This window comes from Amphiura filiformis, chromosome 16 (genome assembly GCF_039555335.1).
Source record: "Amphiura filiformis chromosome 16, Afil_fr2py, whole genome shotgun sequence".
NCBI lineage: Eukaryota > Metazoa > Echinodermata > Ophiuroidea > Amphilepidida > Amphiuridae > Amphiura > Amphiura filiformis.
This window is the reverse complement of record NC_092643.1, coordinates 37,382,907-37,401,436: the sequence shown is the minus strand read 5'-3', so window position 1 is coordinate 37,401,436 and position 18,530 is coordinate 37,382,907. Positions and strand designations below refer to the sequence as shown.

General features: G+C 36.5%; 1 protein-coding gene across 1 annotated transcript in view; it reads right to left on the bottom strand.

Annotated features, from left to right (window-relative positions):
* Nucleotides 1-1,340: 1,340 nt before the first annotated feature.
* The window catches only part of LOC140135946 (uncharacterized), a 36,913-nt gene continuing 19,723 nt past the window's right edge, over nt 1,341-18,530 (bottom strand). The window contains exons 2-4 of the mRNA XM_072157643.1: nt 11,007-11,705; nt 7,067-7,188; nt 1,341-2,619 (exon numbers count right to left, since the gene is read on the bottom strand). Coding sequence (XP_072013744.1) covers nt 2,131-2,619; nt 7,067-7,188; nt 11,007-11,705 — 1,310 coding nt within the window. The 3' untranslated portion in view covers nt 1,341-2,130. The remainder of the gene's footprint in view (nt 2,620-7,066; nt 7,189-11,006; nt 11,706-18,530) is intronic.

Here is an 18,530-nt window from a genome sequence, read left to right as displayed (position 1 = left end):
TTTTTAAAATGTCCGCCCCAGACTAAGGTGTTGACTTCGAATATTCAATGCAACAAGTATTCGTTATTCAATCTGTTTCCATTCATTTGTATCTTCTAACGAATGTTTCTTGACGAAAAATCACTTATATTTGACGTTGAGTATATAATGGAAGTATGATATCGATTTTACGTCAAGAAACATTGGTTAGAAGTTCAAGATGATTAGAAACAGCATGGAAATTGATGAGAGGGTCTAGTTGTTCGTATTTGCAGTTTGGGTATCACGATTAGTATTCGTGGTGCTATGACTTCTATTTAGTATCGAAGTTACGTAATGTTAGTATGTTAACGGGATCACGCTCTTGAGTAATGAACCACGATTGAAACGATCACCACACAAAGTATATGGCACTCGAAGGCATACCAAAATAGCGAGATCCGGTAACCAAGAGAATTACGTAACCACTTCGATGCTGAATTGCCAGCATTATTCTCCTAGCTCAAATTACACCTTTGTCAGGTTTGTTTCACTATTTGGTCTCAACCCAAAACGTTTCCAAATGAGCTATAAGTACACAATTAACCTAATGCATCTTTACAGTGACACTTTTCAAGTTATTTTGTTTTGCATGACAATAGTTTGATTCAAATATTTTAGTTTCGTTTGGTTTGAATGAGTTTTCCAGTTTACTCAAGACCTGAACAACCTTTCGGTGAGTCCTACAGGTTGTATCAAAATGATTGGTACCCATATCAATTTTGATGCTTATTGGGTAATTTTGAAATGTCCAGAATGTATAGTTTCTGACTTGTTATACCATTTGTCTACAAATTATTTGGATCTTATGTTGAATTTTGATGTGTCAGAACATCGTTCATTATCAATACAAACTGAAGTGTACCAATCATTTTGATACAGTTTTTTATAAAGTCTGCACAAAAAGTAACTCAGCTGTTATAAATACGCCTATAGCTTCAGAACTAATAATTGTTTCCATAATATTTCAACATAGAAAGAAGGACGATTTATTTACGCGCATTTTGATACCCCATTTGTCCAATTTCGTTCAATATTAACATCACAGCAGTGTTTTTAAAGAAAATTACCCGAATTCAAAAGTTGCAGCTATTTGTATTGATTTGAAGTCAGCGCGAAGATAAATGGAGGGTGTTACATGCCACAATGCTTGTGTAAAAACCATTGATCGCTGTAAACTGCAACTTTTAAATTCGGGTATTTTTCTTTAAAAGCACTGTGTTGTTAATATTGAGCGACATTTGACAAATGGGGTATCAAAATGCGCGTAAATAAATCGTCCTTCTTTCTATGTAGAAATATTGTTGAAATCGTTCTAGACACGATGATGAAAAACTCAAGAAAGATGCAAATCCAATTTCAACAAATGAGGTCTTAAATCAGAGCTAAAAGGTACAGGTACTATAACCTTGATTATTTTGCACACTGTATTTGACTTCGAATATTCAATGCAACAAGTATTCGTTATTTTATCTGTTTCAATTCATTTTTATCTTCTAACGGATGTTTCTTGACGAAATATCACTTATATTTGACGTCGAATATCTAAGTATATTATCGATTTTACGTCAAGAAACATTGGTTAGAAGTTCAAGATGATTAGAAACAGAATGGAAATAGATGAGGCGGTCTAGTTGTTCGTATTTGCAGTTTGGGTATATATTCAGGTATGTACACAATTGGTATTTAGCATCGAATTGGTTACGTAATTCTCTTGGTTACCGGATCACGCTAATTTGGTATGCTCTCGAGTGCCATATACTTTGTGTGGTGATCGTTTCGATCGTGGTTCATTACTCAAGAGCGTGATCCCGTTGACATAGTAACATTACATAACTTCGATACTGAATTCATGGTGCTGTGCATTATTGTCTTAGCTCAAAGTACACCTTTGTCAAGTTTGTTTCATTATTTGGTCGTAACCCAAAACGTTTCCAAATGAGCTATAAGTACTAATCAATCAATGCCTGCACCAGGATATACGCGAACCGTTCAATAACAAGTATAGTGATATTAAGTAAATCCACTGTTTTGTGGCATTTTATTGCCGTACATACTTTCAAATGGTCTCTCTATGTGTTAATCAGTGTATTGGTCAACAGTTCGTCCCTTTTATGAAACAGCACTTCTTACGATTTGGTTTTCAGAGTTCCTTTCATTATTTTCTGTGTTGATTTCCAGACCGCGGGTCTCAGTAGATACAGTTTTTGCTTGGAATGATTCATTTGGCAACGTTGAGGGCGGTATGATATGTTTCAACACATCTTTTGTAGGTTTCAATGTGTTTGTGTCAGGAATGTTTGGCAGTAATAGAGGCATACCAGGTGGAATTCCATAAGCACCTGGCGGAACAAAGCCGGACGGAAATCTAAATCGTTGCAACGCAGCAGGATGAAATAAGAACCCCGGATGTGGCAGGATGGTTGGCGATGAAGATGGAGAAAATCCGGGTGAACTTGTCGGAAGAAAGGGGTAAAATGGAATTGTTGGCCACAGTTTATCGTTGATGGCGGGTACTCCTGACCATCTTGTGTGTGGGAGACCAGGAGAAAGCATATATGGGTACGGAAGACTCACAGCACATTGATCCCCAGAAGGCACCTGCAATTAAACAAACAAAATTATTAATTTTTCTATTATGAAACCTAAACGGGGGTACATTGAAGTGTCCCAAAACAGTCCAACAATGCTTTTAGTTGTAATGCAGATGTCGCTTATTGTCATGTTAAGGCGAGAATAAGGGAAGTCACATTCGTCCACGCTGTGTTAACTAGGTAACGTAACATCCTAGATGGTGCAATCATATCTTATTTGAATTGTTTTATCAAAACGAACAATTTGACACCTCTTTTGGCAAAATCGGAACACTTTGATGTTTTTGACCCCCATAGAGCCAAAAACGTGACCTTTGACCTTTTCGCTTATAACTCAAGAACGGTACATCCTAGATAGGTCAAACTACATTTTCTGAATCCTTGACTAGAGGAATACATTGGAATAGTTTTTAACACAATATGAGCAACTTTGAAATTTGACCCTGTGTAAAGTTTGTTGACCTTTTACCGCCAAAAGCTACTCCGGTTCAATTGCTATCATGCATTTTTGTGTACCCCAGCTTCCCCCCAACTGGTACCAAACACCCCATCTGAGGGCATCAGGCTCATACGCTATAAACCTTTCGGCCTTATCACATGCTAGGAAACATCAACCAATTGTAAAATGTACAAATGTTTTATACTTTTAAAGCTGTACTATAGAAAGTGCTATTACTTAAGAATTTTAGAATTGTGTTCTTCCTCAATCCTCACTTAGTTTAATCAAACAAAGGATCTTTGCTTTTATTGTGAAATGTCAAAAAGGCAGGTCTATTATTGTCAGTAATTACTAAGGTGAGCTGACAATTTTGTCCTGCTGAGACCATAAGGTTCAAGGCGTTGTGATGCAGCCCTATATAACACTATTATAAGTATGTTTATTTCCACGTCATCAACAACTGTTTTCGTCTCAGATCAACAACAAACAACACATAAAATAATTATGCAAGTGCTGCACCACAACGTCATGAACCATAAGGTATCAGGAAAACAAAGTTGTCAGCTCACTTTTATATTATTATTAAAAGGTACAGTTCAAGTGACACATTGACACACACCTTTGACGTGATGTAGTAAATTCCGTCACTTTTGAGCTATTGATTTCATTAACTGTTATGATGATTTAAGATATAAGAGAAGATTTCACGGGGCGGTCTTTTCTTTGAACACGAATGGAAATCAATGAAACAGAAGGCTGTACCTGGTTGTTAAAATTGTCCGGGTTGTTAATAAAATAGCGTAACGCCCAGCGCAGGTTGAAAATAAGTGAAGAATGGTAAACACAAGAGGGGTTTATCGACCTGGAAAATCATATCAAGGACAGCGTGTCAAAAATCAAACAAGCGTTTCGTGCTTTAGACCACAACATCACATTATGAGATGGTCGAAACACGACTATTCTATAAAATCGAATATCTACAGATTAATCAACAGATAACTGGCCACTTTATGGACAAGATAAAAGGTGGTCTTTTCACTATGGACCACAATGGCCTCATCTCAATGGCATAGTTCAATAACCTCAATTAAACAATGATATTGCAAAATTTGACCTCAAGTTGCAAGGTATGAGTTTTTGTACCCAAATTTTCAGAGGTCATTCAATGAATATACAAATGTATTAGGGTTAAAGAACTGTGCCCTGATTAGATGAGCTTAGACATCACTAGATGTGTCCTTTTGTGTAATCGGAAATCGAAATATGTCAGCATATCACATTTAGGAGGTAATTTGTCATGGTTGAATATTTCGTTTAAATCATCGGCAAAATTAGTTACGGTGGAATGACGGGTTAAGTAGATCGATTTGGACGCTTATGTTGTAAAAAATAATGTGCTGTATGTTCTGAATGTGCTTTATCAGACAGCTAATGTGACTAGAAAAAGGAGGATAAAGAAAAGGAGAGGGTGAAGACAATGAAGTGATGATGTGTTTTTTCTTAACTGTCTGCGTTATTTATGGTTAATCAATCATTAAATCGAATCCTTGTGTATTTTTTACACATCGCGGGTTAACAACGGGAGTAAACATATAGATATAAATATTAAGATATGTTTAAATGATCCTACATACTTTTCAGTGGATGTAGTATATTTGATGTTACATAAATCTACGTTATTTATTCCCATTATATTTATCATTTTGTGATGTGCTCTACAAAGCCCTTTTTGCTGTAGGGTGTAAAGAACTAAAAGCGTTAGCAAAGACTACATTGTTTTTACGATAAACAATACCAATCAATTTTGCGAGGTACAACAACTCATGAACTTGTTTATGTGCAATGGCAAGAGTGGCCCAAGTCGTTTTCGAGACGCTAACCAAGCATTAAAAGAAACCAACTCAAGTACCTCTGGTAGTTAGTTGAGACAACGGTAATACAGGAAATATTGTGCCATTGCGCTCTTTTAGTTTTTACTCCGAAACAAAAGTCCCACGGCCCGCTGGTAATTCGAGACTACATTGTGTTTGTATATATGACAAAATGTTTTTAATGCTCTTCTTTAGCCTACAGTAATTTGGAACAATGCTACTCTCGTGTAAAATCATAATTTTATCCTAGAACGTATCATCACCAGATGCTTTTGTCTGCAATTAAGCATGTGTGGCTCGCAGAATTTGATAGAGAATATTTTTAGTCCGATGGGGTTAAAATGTTACCCATTACTCTAGAGAAAAGAAAAGATTGGCCGGTGGATGGCTTGTGTTTAATTGTGTTGTTTCCCTTTCTCGATGTTAAATATCAAATTTCTCGATGTTAAATATCATGTTGGTCTGAGTGAATGTTCTTAGTCTTTTTGCATCATGTAATGTTCCCCTTTCATTTTTTTATGCGTATAGCGTATCTAGAACTGGCTCCGTTCCCTCTGACCGCGATGCCCCAATTGCGAGCGAGGTTTAGGAATTGGATTGTCATAAGGGCGCACACCACTAAATAATCGTCCCATTGAAATACACGGGAAAATACAAGAAAGTAAGTTTGTTTTTCTACCCCATGTAACAACATTTTTAATATTTTGATCGAATCAACGTCTTAAATAAAGATTAAACTTTTATTCAAATTTGATTTTTGGGACAAGTTGAGACAAGCTTAAGAGATACGAACTCCTGAACAGCGCCATCCTAAATTTCAGCCGACACTCTCGCCTCCTTACCAGTTCCGGCCATGATATTGTTCCGAGGGCCTATTGCCCATGTACATTCGATTCGGAACATTTTCTGAACAGATTTGTAATGTTGAGCTCCTATTCTATCGTTTTTATCAACACAACCAAGAGTCACTCAAATTTTTGTTCCCTTGGGACGCCGATATATTTCGCATAGGCGCTATTTTTTACCGGAACTATGAAGGGTTACACCAAATGCGGAAGGATTTAGTGTAGTGCACCCTTGTCATAATGGTACAGTACTTTGAGCACGTAACCAGTGCTAAGCGTATCCAAAGCGTGTCATATTATCAACACCTGGTCATTGCTGGCACAACTGACTTAGCTTTTCAAGTCTTGTTCCACTTCATGAATAAATAATGCAATGGTAATCGTTTGTGACTGCTTTGTGCTATGGTTGATTGGTGAATAGAAAGAAAATCGATGCCCAGTTTCATGGGATCCTACCCCGGCGGGACGTGGGGGATAAATCCCCCCACCCGCTATGTTGACGCCTGTATATGGGTTTCTGACCAAATTAACCTTATATTTGGCCATTTTAGCCTAAAAGGTGCCAATTTTGTACCCTAAGCTTATTCTGTCACCACAATGTGCTAGATTCACTAATATTTAAGAGATCTACGCCACTGGATATTTGTACACAATTGAAAGAAGTGAAATGGTTTACCATTAAAATGTAATAAGCCTAGCATAATCGTTATTGGAAATTATAGTATATTAACTAAGCCGGCTAATATAGTGTTTTAACTTTGACTGGGAATGACCATATATCGATTTTTGACGATCTATGGAATGACAGATGCTTTGATATTTGTTGTACCATAAATACACCAAATTTCATGTTGGGAGTGTCTCTGCTATAAAAAACAAGTAAAAGCACTATCAGTGACTCATAAAATAAAAAATTAGACAAATCATCAACATATTTGCATGTATATAAAGAATACTAGGCCTTTTGGTATTGATATTGAAAATTAATTAACAGTAGTACACTAGTATGCGGCCAAGAATCGATCCCTGCGGAACGCCACATTTACGATTCGAAGAGCTTTTCAATCCAAATCATACTTTTGGAAAATGATATACTGTCAAGAAAAACATCATCCACAAACTTTTAATTGGAGTTACGTGCGACGCAAACGATATACGCAGCCGCACAGGTCAATACGCATTCAGGTGTGATCTATTGTCTCATACGTGCTAGAACCAATAAAATTAAAGGAAAGACGACACTCTCAAAATATCACATGTCAACTCAATTATATTAAACTATGCACATCATAAGTTTACCTTAGAAATCTTAGAAGTAGGATCGGTCACATATTCTGCCTCCCTTTCAGTTCCAGGTTCTAATTTCACTGTGAATTTGGATTTCTCTACATGTATGTCGTCCCCTTTTTGTTTCTTCACATCTGCAAAAAGAAAAAATAATCAAATAACTTTGAAGTATTTTTGACAACTCAAAAGTTGTCTCGGAATTTCTTGAAATATGTCATTTCATTACCGCCATTACACTTTAGTTTCATGAAATTTTTTATGAAGAAATTTCATAAAATAAGGAGGAAATACGACATTTTTTAATGGAAGCGAAAGGGGAACTTGGAATTTTTCGTCGCAAATAGTGACCGGTCAAATTTAAAAGAAGAAAATGTGACGGACGCAGATGAAATTAATGAAGTAGAAAGTGGAAAGTAACGGTTAAGAATGAGGTTAATGACCTTGCATCTGTTGTTTTTCGGGTCAAAAATATTGTGCTTTGTACTTCTGGATATACCTCGGTTCCAAATCACATTTGTTTAGATATTTCAGAATACTCTGAAGCCAACTAAATGCGTAGTGATTAATCTCTAATCAGCATCGATCTACATGTACATACTATACTTGATTATCTACATTCTGTAATTATTGCTGATAAAATCAGGACTTTTCAATAGGTACCAGGGCAGTCTTGGTAGTTGTGGCACAACAAATTTGTCAACATCGGGATTCCACATCTATATTATTAGTTTTATCTCCATTAAATTAATTATGGAACATCGTCCGGGAATATCGCCAAGTTTGAGATCTTTATCATTAGTATTATTCAAATTCTTTGTCATCTTTATCTGGTATACATATGGGACCAACTATTTATCGACACACGTTTCCTTCCAAATAATTGATAATGCTACGTGACACACATCTGAAGCTTATTTTCAAATGAATACGTCACAAAAATCACATTTGAAAATAACTGTAACCGGCGCAGCCTTGCACGATGCTCAGCCCCCGTAATAAGGAAGTGATGCGGGCAGCAACATAAGTGGTTACTAGTATCGAAAAAACAATATGACCAACACTTTCCAAAGTGTTATGTATTTTATTGTTTCCAAAGTTATACAAATTGTTGAAAACGAAGCAGAAGTCAAAATATGTCGCGAGAATTTCAGTAAATAAGCTACCCACTTGTTTGGGGTGGTGCAATGATTATCTCCCCGCTCAGGGTGGGGAACATTTACAAATGGCCTGCCAAAAAACCTTGCCTCCCTCTCACCCCGCCAAAAATTGCTTTCCCCTTAGCCTGCTGACCCCTCCGCTGCTTAAGGGATCTAAAATGAGCGTTTATTGCGTTTCGACAGTATTTTTGGGGGACATGAGAGCACCTCAGACCTATCGAATTGCATTCTGAATACGAAGCATGTCTTTCTGATATCAAATCATTTTCATTTTTTGAAAATCACAATATAATACAAATTTTATGACAAATTATAAAAAATGTATATTTTTCAAATTTTTGATATATAACGGTCCTCGAAGTAAATTATATAAATCTAATGATATATTCTTAAAGTGTATGTAGCAGGGAGGAAAAGCCGACGGTCGATTGAAAATTTTGACCTTTCATGTTGGAGATATAGATTTTTTTCCCAAAAGACCTAATTTTTTTGGTGTTTTGGGAAAAAATCCATATCTTCAATACGAAAGGTCAAAATTTTCAATTGATCGTCGGCATTTCATCCCACCTACATACACGTTAAGTATAAATCATCAGATTTATAAAGTTTACTTCGAGTACTTGCCATAAAATGTGTATTAAATTGCGAATTTCACAAAACCAAAATTATTTGATATCAGAATGACATTCTTCGTATTCAGAATGCAATTCGATATGTCTGATGTGCTCTAATGTCCCAAAATAAATACTGTCCAAACGTTCATACCCCAGCCCTTAAGCTTTGCACATGTCAAATCGGGAACCCGATTTGAAAACAATTTTAAGGATGGTTTTGACACTGGTATACAAACAGAATACAAAAAGAATAAGAAGAATACAAAGTCTATTCCCCAAAAGTCTACACTTATGTAACCAGAAACCTGCTCACGGTTTGACAATTTTAGCGACACTGTCGTGTGCAGCATGTTAGTACCAGTGGCGTAGCCAGTGGGGGAGCCGCTCTTCAGTGCCGTCGGTTCATCTTAGGCCGTCTGTAGATGACGTGCCTTGGCTAAAAACAATTTGGGGTCAACAATAGACAATTTTGTGTGTACATTTTGAAGAAATAAAGACCATGTCGCTCAAATACTTCAAATATTGGATATGACTCTTCCTTTTGAGCTGTTGACGTTAGCACATTGAATGATATTGATATTTTGATATTGATATTGAAAAATTTGCCCTACCACTTTCTAGATTTTCGAAGACCGCAGTCAACAATTCACAACTTCCGTCGGCAAAAAAAAATTTCGTCGGTACATTTACAAGTTGGGCCACCCCGGTTCCGAAAACCTGGCTACGCCACTGGATAGCTCCAATTTGACACCGCATTTGTTACCAAAAGCTCTAAATTTACAAAGATTGATGTTCTCATTGATGGCCAAGATCCCTATGGGCCCAATTTAATTATCTCATTCACACATTGCGATTTTAAATTTGTTGTTGTTGAAATAACCGGTTTTCTTGGGGAGTCGGCAATATCTAAACAAAAATCCGGCAAAACATATGTGCGTTAACTCGCTAACGTGGAAAAGATTTGTTGTTTCCTTTAAAAACAATTTCTAAACAAAAAAAGCCGGCAAAACATGTGTGCGTTTTATAATAACTCGCTAACGTGGAAAAACCAAGTAAACTGCAACTTTTAAGTTCAGGTATGTTTTTAAGGATGGTTTAGATACTGGTATACAAACAGAATACAAAAGGAAAATCCACTCCTCACTTATGTAACCCGAAACCTGCTCATGGTTTGACAATTTTATCGACACGGTCGTGTGTAGCATGTTACCTCCAATTTGACACCGCATTTGTTACCAAAAGCTCTAAATTTACAAAGATTGATGCTCTCATTGATGGCCAAAGTCCCTATGGTCCGGCTTCTTGGGGAGTCAATTTCTAAACAAAAATCCGGCAAAACATGTGTGCGTTAACTCGCTAACGTGGAAAAGATTTGTTGTTTTCTTTAAAAACACTATTGGACATAATGTATCTAAGGGTGTGAGTGAGTCCTGGGAATTCGAGTCCCGCCCAAGAATCCTAAAAACCATTGCATGATGTTTGGTGTTTCTAATTTGAAAATTGTTAATTTGTATTCATGTCATACTCTATTAATGATATCAAAATGCATTCAAATTCAATGCATTTTGATATCATTAATAGAGTATGACATGAATACAAATTATCAATTTTCATATTAAAACACAAAACATCATGCAATTTTTTTTAGGTCAACCATAAATGATCCTAGCATATAAGTCTAGGTCCAGGGACACTAGAAAACCGGAAAAAATGTTTTAAAAAGGAAAAAACTACATTTTTCATTTATTTATTTATTTATTTATTTGCAATTTCGGGTACACGGTTACCCGCCCGAAAAATGCACCGGGTACCTGGGCACAAAATTACCCGAAAATCACACCCCTAGCACTGGTATCACAATGCATGTAAATAAACCATGGTTCTTTCTATGTTAAAATATTGTAAATACGATTGATAGTTTCGAAGCTATATGTGTATTTATAACGGCTGCGTTACTTTTTGTGAAGTCTTCAGATGACATCATGACGAAACTTCCATCAACATTGGAGCTTAAAGTTCCTGAGATAGGTCCAGTTTTACGTTGCTGGAAATATTGAAAACAATCTTCGTTTAGCGACAAATTAAAATTAGAACGACTCAATCTATATCTGATCGCGTAGCAAACGGAATTGAATTTGTTTGCTACATATGCAGATGTGATCTCTTTGCAAATGTACTTACCTTTTTCTTCTGTTTCTTTAGAAGGTCCTGCCATACTTTCAGAAGGATCCCTGGATCGCTTTAAACTATTTACCAGCACATTGCTTTCGCTCTCGATATTTCTGCCCAAAATATGTTCCATTGTGAAAGACATCCGTCTTGTGGATGTGTCTCTGTCGTCTGTGTCTTCTCTTGAGACATCTCGTTCCTCTTGTGTTGCTAAGTGCACCCGTGATTCATTCTTATTGTTATTACCATCAACTCGTTCTTCCGGCTCGACTTTGTCGTCTTGAACGATGGCAGTTTTGTTGTTAGGGTCAGAAGTAGTCATAAAACTGGAGCAGTTCCTCAGGATTCGATTAATGGAGCTCACACTGGGAAGGTTTTCCTTACTACATACTCCATCAGCCAACAATCTATCTCGTATCTCCCAGGCAAACATGGAAGAATTCTCACGCTTGTACTGCTTGATTTGTGACACCACCGATGGAGTCGAAACGCGTGGTTTGCTTCCACCGATAGCTCCAGGTAGGATAGAGCCTGTTTCTGCATAGCGACTGAGGATCTTAGAGACGCATCCGTGAGAGACAAGAAGTTGACGAGAGATGTCACACGGTCGAAGACCAAGGTGTGCTAGTTCCAGAATACGATGACGGATGTGCAGCGGCAACGGACGACCATTGGCAAAAAGTCCACCAAGTTGGTTGACCCCACCCTGACCTGCACGGAAAGTGAAAACAAAAGTAAGATTCAGCTTTAATATTTCACGACGAATCGGAATTTATAAATGGCCTGAACTCAATTTTATTGAGATGCGCAACTGCATTTTTACTGGGCTCATCAAAATAGCCACTGAGTCCTTGTTAATGGTCACACATCAGTGATATTTGGGAGGACAATGTGTTGATTCAGCAATCAACCAAACCATTTTGCCCAAATACCTCGTACTTTTTAATTAAGTGTCTTTTTTCCAAATTCAAACACCCTGTGCACGACATATAAATGTGTTCTTATTAAAAAACTGTGGCATGATCGACGGGAATTATAATAATAAACGTAATTTTTCACAAGGTTCGCCATCGGAAATAATAAAGGAGACAAGCAGAAAAAGTGATCCCGCCTGGGAATCAAACCAAGGACCTCAGGTTTTTAAGACCTGTGCCTTAACCACTTTTCTAACCTTTTGCGAATAATGTCGAAAAGGTTTTTTTTGTTTGCTAGGGTATCACTGAACTTACTTATTTCAAGCTTGTTAGGAGCATATAATTATGTATGATTTTCAAACAGCGAGTCAGTAAGAGAGCGCTGTGACTCGGTGGTTTTTGATCCTTAGATGGTGGGTGATGTAGTAAATAAGACCTTGCAGTCAGTTCCGATGAGGGTATAATTAAAGACCGAATTAAAAAAAGACTAGTGTGCGTCTAATTTCAGGGTAAAAGGGGGCCTGATTGGTTTCTGACTTGCGCAATGCGACATTTTTGGTCTGGTTGACAGGACGTCATACGCAAACTAGTTTTTTAATTCGATCTTCAATTATATAAACGACTGACTGCTTCTACACCTCATCGTGGTTCCGGGCATCATGAGAGAGCAGTGCTTCAAAACTGAATGATCTACCCTGATTGAATAAGACGTTGAAAAGTTTCAGAAAAATATCGAGTAACATTTGACGGTATGTAGTCTGTCCACATAAAAGTAAAGTAAATAGACCTCGGAAACTGGAGGTATGAGAATAATAATTTCAGTGCAATGCTTCTTTGGCGCACCAACTGCTGCGCGATTTGTACTTACCGAGCGTGCCACGCTCTTAACGCGTCGCGTCGTGTTTGCGTTTCGCGTAGAATCGATCAAAGGTGCCACAGATTTGGTTTGTACTTCTATGTGGACAGACTGTACATAACATTGGGTTCAAGAGCTTCGTCAAATCAAATAAATTATTCAGATATTCGTATTGTCATATGTGACCGTACACCAGCCGTAAATGTCCTGAATTGTATTCTGAGTTACAGTGTAAAATGCGCATGAAGGTCGTATTCATAAATTAGGTACCTCAAGTTTGCGCGACAGGTATCTCATTTTGAACCAATCTATAATCCTATTGTTGAAGAGGATAATAAGCTTCTACCTTAGATGTCTATAGAATTCTTAATAATCTAAATCCTGTTCAAGTGGTAGGTTACAAAGCATTGTATTTTGCCTAGGTATGTATAACCAACAACTAACAATGAGAGGACATTCCTGAACTTCGTTGACTTGGGAATGATTTGAAATGACCGCCAATTATGACTGTTTGATATTTATTACCAGCAATGTGGAAAAAGAGACACATGAAGAAACGAAAAAGGTACCAATTTGTTGAAGGAGCAAAGTTCAACAAACCATAACCCCGCTTCTGGATACCGTTTGAATTCAAATGATATACCATTTTAAAGCTTATGATATATATTTTCTAAACACAAAATAAAACAAAATTGACCGGTGGTGGAATTTACGGCTCATTCGTCGTGGATGGTCACATATGGAGTAAGAATCATAAAAATATATCCCAGCAAACACAAAACGTTTTACAGAAAACATTTAAATGTCGGGTTATATAAAGGATATAAAAACATTTTGATAGCATTCGTTAAACATTTTTGAAAACGTGATACAAAACATTCTTACGTAATGTTATTGAGTGTTTACAAAATATTTTGCAAACATTTTTGCCAAAAATATTTCACAGTTACATTTTGACAACATTAGTAAAATGTTGTTGCAGTGTTTGTTCATATAATACGTTTTTAAATGTTTTCATGTTCTTTATATAACCCGACATTTAAAATGTTATAAAAACGTTTTGACCAAAACCAAAACGCGTTTATAACACGTTTAACGTTTTAAGGGTAGACGAGGTATTGTTGGTCGAAGCAACCTAAAAATCGATTTTCATTATCTAGATCAATATATTATTGAAAAATAACACCTTGATGTTTTGCAAAAGTTCATTCTGCAAATCATATACTTTGCAAACTTGCTTAATTTATTGTTGTTAATGAGTTATGTACGTAAGTGTTGTTGTTTCAGCCCTCTTTACAACGTAACTCAAGAACCGCAGCACCTATAAAAGTATATCTGTGATATTTTAATTCTTCTACACACTCGCTATGAATTGAGCAATACAGTTTTTGCCAAAGCACACTACCATTCGTAAGATGCTGTGAACTACCAAATCACAACAGTTTAAAATAATTAATAACCTTAAATATGTTTTTGTGTTCGCCCACATACGATCTTGACACAACATTATGCCGCAGTTGAAAAAATAAGGTTGCTCCGATTTACGTAAAAGGTGAAGGTAATCTTCTTATGGATTCAGAAAAAGTTTGCAAATATTTATGTTACCAAATAGAAACGATTAGCCGAGACAAAAGCTTATGAAATACTCCTTCAACTCAGGTACTAAATTTGCAACAACTTGAGAAGAGTAGATAATGCTGATACAAAACCCTTAAGGCAAACGCCGACATTCCTCTTGATATTAACTTAATATTATTGTACAATTTTTACTGAAAAGGAACAATATCAGAAACAAATCATATTCATTAAAACATAAAGAGATCAAATTTCCACTACTTCTTGTAAGAGTTTTGACATTTAGGATATAAACCGCTGAGTGCAATAAATCCGCGTGATTTCGGAGTAAGCTACTAGTTTAGTAAGCTGGCGAGTATCATGAGTATCTCGCATTAAGGCCAGAGTAATGGAAGACACATTCGTCCACGCCCGAATTTGAGATTTCTTGATTTTTATCAACACTAAGATGTATTCTTTCACTTGAAACTGATAAAATACAACTTGTTAATATTTACACGTATTTTTGCTTGATTTATTTCACTCTTTTCAACTCTAAAAAGTCACATGGCTCAAGACAGCTTAGTAAATTGGCGGGAAATAATGAGTCAGAAATGCGCGAATGCGAAATATTGTGATTACGCGCGCGATTCGCGGCGCGTGACGCGGCGCAACTCTGCGCGTATGTCCAACGCAGTCAAGGCGCATTCGGTATGTTTTTAACGCCGGCAAATGCGGTGTAAACAAAACACAAATTTGCAGTCAAAATGCCACTTAGATTTTTCAATTATGTTGAATTTTGGCAAACTAAAAGCAGACATTATAAATTCATTGTTGCAAAAAGATGCATATTAAGACCATGCACCAGGTACAGCTTTTACAAGCGTGAAAGTCTTGCCGTTTTAAAATATAAGGACATTTTGTGCATAATTTTGACATTTTTTACTAAAACGTCGATTTCTCATAGTTCACTTTTGACAATATTGCACGATTTTTGTGACAAGATAACTCGAAAAATATGCAAGCAAAAGGTAAACTTTTTGCACTATCGTTTAGAGTACATCAAAGTCTAGGGAAGGTTTTCTCATTTTTTCAAAATATTTGTTTTAAACAAAAATATACACCATTATGTGCAATTTTTAGCTGAATAGAATGACAAAATTGCTTTTTTCACATGTTTTTTTTAATATTTCGAAAAAAAGAGACGAATTTCAAAAAAATTAAAAAACCTTCCCTAAGTTCATGTCTCTTCTTCATGAAAAGCTAATTGATTTTTTTTTACTCCGAACTGATTTTTTTTAAGTTGTCACAAAAAATTGGGGTAAAAAGCGATTTTTGTGATTTTATCAAAAACTCGAGATTTTTGAAAAAATCTGATGTCACCATGGGATTCCTTGACTCATTTCCTTTCCAAAAATGTATAGTTTTATATACTTTGAAGATACAATTCAGAAATAATGATGCTCGAAAAGGTCCATATTCTCTCCCATTACTCTGCCCTTTTAAAGCCATAATGTGTGATTTGCTTTACAGCGACGCTCTCAAATTTTACTCGGATTGCTACTTTTTGCATAATTATAATGCCCAGTAGTTTACAAAAATACCACGTAAAAGACTAATCCTGAAGTGGTTTAATAACAGTAAAATTTAACTTTCTATATTAAAACCGGGTGGACCCGGTTTTATTCAGAGTTCATCGATCGACTGCTTGCTAACATCTCCCGTGGATGTCAGCTTATGTGTACATACATCGAGCGCGATGCTCCGTACAGTATAATCATGTTATGATCGGCGAGCGTAAGTACACGCATTGTAGGCGCTGGAATGAAATCACAATTTTCTTGTTATACCTCATTTGTTTGGCTCGAAATTAAACGGGGATAATGTGATCAGTGAAAACAAACATTTAAAGAGGAATCTATTCTTTATGCAAATCACACATTATTGCTTTAAGTTATTCGACTGGTAAGTTCTATTGTTATATTGTTAATATTCGGCAACTTACTCTTCATCTTTTGCGGAATAATTTGGCGAGTATCTCGGAATTAAGTTACACGGGTTTGGTGCACTCAGCGGAAAGAGTCATGAATTTGCTTGATAACTATAACTCTGGCGGGTTTTTTTTAAATCATGTTTCATTGAATGACATTCTTATGGTTAGCAACTATTTTTGTTCATAGCATCTAGCGAATAATAGTGAGATTTGGCAAAACATTTAATTGATCATTTCATAGCGAGTGTATACAATGGTGTAGAATAATTCAAATATCACAGATATAATTTTGTAGGTCATGTGGTTCTCGAGTTATGTTGTAAAGAGGGCTGAAACAATAACACTTTTGTAAAACGTAACATAACTCATTCACAACGATAAATCAAGCAAGTTTTCAAAGTATATGATTTGTGGAATGAACTTCAAAGCATCAAAGTGTAATTTTCAATATATACGGTATATTGATTTAGATAATGAAAATCGACCGTTTTGGCCGCTTCGATCAACAATACCTGCTGTACCCTTAAGTACGCGATTACAATCTGTTTGAACCAACGCTCTGCAGGGTCTATTGTTCTATTGTTTCCGATTAGAGCGCTGACATATTGGAAAATGTTGCCAATCAATATTCATGAGAGTGTACATTCAACGTCCAGTTTGCGAAATTGGGTGAGTTGTGTTTGGTAGGTGTGAAATACATCTGACTGGGCGTTTTAATTACGTAACGAATAAAGGCATTGACATCGTCGAATGGCTGCCCAGTGCTGTTATGTGTTTAGTTATTATATAGGCCTAATAATTATTATTAAATGTATTCATCATTCCTTTCTTTTCCGTACTTATTCTTTCCTAGGCCTACATTTTATCACTCCCTCGCTCTCATTGTCCCCTCTCACCCTCCCTCTCTCATTCCCATCATTTTCCTTATATTTCTATTTATCTACTTGTTTTCATTATCCCTTCCTCCAGCCCTCTCTCATTCTCCATATCCCTCCTCTCCTCTTCCTCCTCCACCTCCCAAGACTTCTCACAGAGGTGAATCTGTCCCTCCCCAACCCCTCCCTCTTTGGATACGCCACTATTTCTATACCAATCTCCTTCTTAAAATAAAATTAAATGGAAATTTCTTAAAAACAACCTTTATAGGCCTATACTTATACTTACATGTATACGTATAGCGATTACCATTATACGGCGCGGTGTAATATAGATAATGTATATGGACTGGAAATGGCAGCCTTCATACATTCTAATGTGTAATCGATCACCAAGAGCATTCAATTTATTTAAATGAAACACCTATCGTCAGGTGGGTGGTAAAGATGATTGCATCGACAGCTAAAGCCTCCTTATAGTCTTCAGACCCACACAAGCACACATTTGGAATACATGAGTACAATGGTACCACTTTACACATGACTGCCCTTACACATGACTGTAGTGTGGTCACTTATTGATACTCGCCTGTTGTGTAGAGCGTTAATATGATGCCGGATCAGTGACCAATTTAATGGCGGAACCCTTTATTCGAAACAATGGTACCACTTTTATGAATAGCCTGTCGCAACTTCTAATCGGCATCAAACGAACAAAAGATTATATAATCTATTGCGACTCTATTTCTATTTAAAACCTCTTTGGTTTGAACCACTTGATTTAACACTTTACAGTAATATCATAATATGCTTGATAACTAAAACTCTGTTGGGAGGTTTATTTAAATTACGATTGATGGAATGGGATTCTTAAGTAGGCGATTACAAAATGTTTGAACGACTTGATTTAAAACTTTACAGTAATAAGCTATATAAAATGCGCATATACTTGTTTAACGTTCCAGAACAGTAAAGCGTATGTGTTTAATTTATTTTAGTCCGCACCAAAGTCGCAACTAGTCGACTAATACGACTATTTGGAGCTTATAATTTGAGTAAAAACTATAAAGGTAACTTTCATGCCCAAGATACACAAATCGTCTGCAATCGCTATCGCCGTGATAAGTGTGAATGGAAAATGCATCGCAAAATTCGGCGGTTGCCAATCGCTTTCCAAAAGCGGTGCATCGCAATTTATACTCGATCGGATTCTCATGCATGCTCAATGTCTACTTCCGTTTTCAGAGCGTCAAGCCGATCAATCAATACAAATCGCTGATGCAAAAGCGACGTCGCTTTTGCGAGTTGAAAAAATCTCAATTTACGAGCGATATCACTTGACAC